Source organism: Amaranthus tricolor, chromosome 11, assembly GCF_026212465.1.
Source record: "Amaranthus tricolor cultivar Red isolate AtriRed21 chromosome 11, ASM2621246v1, whole genome shotgun sequence".
In the NCBI taxonomy this organism is placed as follows: domain Eukaryota; kingdom Viridiplantae; phylum Streptophyta; class Magnoliopsida; order Caryophyllales; family Amaranthaceae; genus Amaranthus; species Amaranthus tricolor.
The window spans coordinates 24,044,980-24,048,318 of NC_080057.1; the positions used below are offsets into that span (position 1 = coordinate 24,044,980).

The window sequence follows — 3,339 nt, forward strand, 5'->3', positions numbered from 1 at the left end:
GAACTATCAGGTCGATTTTGGTCAGGTGTATAGGATCAGTTTGAAATTGGGTCTTACGTCCACAATGAATTTTACATGATTTTAAAGTCGAAAATTCAGTTATAAGGTTGACTCTACGCTCGGGTATCCATTAAACCTTCAAAAAATACACATCTATTTGTTTAACAATAGGATAAATTGTGCAGAAAAAATGATCATTACCAACCTTTGCATTCAAATAAATTACAACAAATCTTAAACCTACTATAAAGCAAGAATTGTAATTCGTTTTTTTTTGTTAGGCTAAGGAAAGAAGAGAGTTAAGGGAGAAATGCAACGAGAATTGAGCACAAGTTTTTTTTTAAAAAACAACATGTATTCAAACTGAGACAAGAACCAATACTACGATGCCATAATTTGGCTTTATTATGAAGTCTAAGACACCACCATTAATCTTTTCTTCAACAGCCATTCATTCGCTATGACGACCCTCCTTATGGCCCTTTGTGAACCCTCATTACAGCCCTTATCCAACCCGCATCACTAAAGCCCGTTTATAATCCGTTTCATTTTCAACCCGGCCCTTTTTAAACCCTTGAAATTAAGGGTTGGATAAGGGCCTCCGACCAGTTGCACAGCTCTAGCACTTGTCGTCTTCCATCCCTCCTCAAAGTCTGATCATAGTTTCTATGAGCGCGAAATACGCTAATTACTAATGATGAAGTATCTAACTTGTAATTGATGCACTTACCATAGGTTTGTGCACATTAGCAGAATCTTGCTGCATTCTAGTAGAAACACCAGCAATATTATTTGTCTTGAGAAATTGATCTTCAACATAGTCAAGACCATTCCTAGCTTAACCAAGAATCAAAAGTTTCTTCCTTAAACTTCCCTGCATAAAAGACTCATTAGTGGTAAAAAGCATACTGCATTCCAAACCAAAGCTGGATTTAACAATAAATCCTTCCTTATAACTGAAAACTCTGGAATTTCAACCAAATTTAGTAAAACGATAACATTTCATTACTCCAATACCATTACGAGGCTAGACAGACTTGACAAATCAACTAGTTTCTTGATGCATTGACAAACAGATATGATGAGCACTTACTGCATAACAAATACAACCCATATAACCAGCATTGACAAAACAAAGAACAAGCAAAAAATTTAGACAAATAAACAAATTAATACAGAACTAAATTATGAATTGGTCTCAGGCACTAACAAAGACATGTAGAAGTAAGCCATACAATGAAGTTAGACAGACTTGCACCTAAAATATAAATAGCTTTCCATATTCTTCTGTATAGTAGATTTTAACGTGCGATTTTGCAATGTTCGAGTTTATATTAGTTACCTTAGATCAGAAGTGCCCTAATTGTTATCAGTGTCCGTGTTCTAATCTTGGGTAAAAGCATCTTAAACCAATTTGGGAACCTAATCGAGAAGGGGGAAAATGGTAATATACTACGGCCTCATCAGATAGACGGTAGTACTACTTAGTTTGATCACAGAAGAACAATTGCAGTTGCTAATCAGGAGCAATTAGCCCAATTTCCCATCCATGCGGGTTGGAGTAAGTGTAAACAAAACTCTGTCAAGTCCAAGTACAAATCCAAAGCCACTTTCAGGGGTCAGAAAAGTATAAACACGCTCTTAAAAGATCGGCATGAGATCATGATGTCGACTTGTCAACATATCAAGTGTTGGCACATTACATGAAGCTATTAGGAGCAAAAGATGGTCTTTTTTCATTCTTCGTAATAAGTTAGCTCATAATTACGAACTCTGAAATTCCCTAGGCTTTCGTAGATCAATAGGTCATTCATTTCATAAATTTCATATGTTTCCAAATGGGTTTCATCTCTAGATGTGAACAAATAAGTCCTCCCCTGAATCTCCACCCAGCTACAGCCCATCTGCTTTCTGGTTTCTGGCTCCTTTTTCAGCGTCCTTAAGAAAGGTAGGTCATTTAGTTTGCCAGAATCACGAACAAAGGGAGAAGTCCATGATTCAGAAGGCTCGAATCTTGAAAGTTGATTAGCTGCATAAACACCCAACTCGGGACATTTCCAAATCCTACATCCATTTAGAATTGATCGCCAAAACACAGGTGTAGGTTTAAAAGGCATTTCCATGACAACCTTATGTGCCTTTTTGAGTAGCCCAGCACGCGCAAAAAGATCTGTCAAGCAAGCATAATGCTCACACCCAGGAAAAATCCCATAATCATTAGTCATACTTTGAAAATATTCCTCTCCTTCTCTGACCAAACCATGGTGGCAACACCCCATAAGAACTCCAAGAAAACTTATTCGATCAGGTGAAATGCGACATTTCTGCATCTGATGGAATGTCATGATTGCTCTTAAGCCATCCCCTTGTTGAGCATAACCAGTAATCATACAATTCCAACTAACAATATTCCGATTATGTAAACTCTCGAAAACACACTTTGCATCCTCGAGACTACCACATTTCATGAATGTAGAAAGAACAGAATTCCCTATATGGGAATTCTGCTCATACCCTCTTTTAAGAAGTTGTAAGTAAAGCTGTTTACTCACTGACAGCAATGCTAATTCTGCTGAAGCACTCAAAACAGTAGTAAATGAATAACAATTGGGTTCAACATTAGCTGCCAACATTTCCTTAAACAGATTCAATGTTTCAGCTGCCAACCCATTCTGCTGATAACCAGAGATGATTGCAGCCCATGAAGCCGCATTATGATCCGGCATTTCTATAAACAAACGCCAAGCATCACTAACACAAGACACCATACAAAGTCCAGTGATCATTGCTGTATAACTAAAAACATCTTTACCGGGCATACAAATGAATGATTTCAATGCAATTTGAATTAAGTTTCCTCTACTATACCAAATAATCATAGTATTCCAAGAAACAATATTTCTGTCAGGCATTTCAACGAACAGTTATGGTGCATGATCAACCATGTGATTCTTCATATACCCTTTTATCAATGCATTCCAAACAACAGTATCTTTACACAAAACCCATCAAAAATATTTCTGGCCTGATCAATCTGTTTTCTTGATGAAAGATTTAAAATCCTTTTAGTTAGTAAGATTTTATCTTGATTATATGTAGAAATGTTGGAAATCTGAGATTCCTTTCTGTCATTATAAGCTTCTAAAGTAGGAGGAGTAGATGAAATCTGTCTATTGTGAATGTAAACTATGAAATCATACGAAGTAATGGGGCCCATTCTCGACGGGAACAAGATTTCTTGAAGGTAGAACCATTTCGAGCAAACATAAACTCTTGCGACAAGTTGAGAATACAAATTAGGTCTGTGCCCGATGAATAGTTAAACTTAGGTATTGTGAA

The 3,339-nt window shown here is 36.7% G+C and overlaps 1 protein-coding gene across 1 annotated transcript; it reads right to left on the reverse strand.

The window, feature by feature from the left end:
• Positions 1-3,339, reverse strand: LOC130827605 (pentatricopeptide repeat-containing protein At4g02750-like). Its single transcript, XM_057693370.1, has 3 exons — positions 1,343-3,339; positions 731-874; positions 1-653 (listed from the first exon to the last, which is right to left on the reverse strand). Exon 1 carries the CDS (start codon positions 2,910-2,912, stop codon positions 1,737-1,739), a length of 1,176 nt encoding a protein of 391 aa, XP_057549353.1. The 5' UTR covers positions 2,913-3,339; the 3' UTR covers positions 1-653; positions 731-874; positions 1,343-1,736.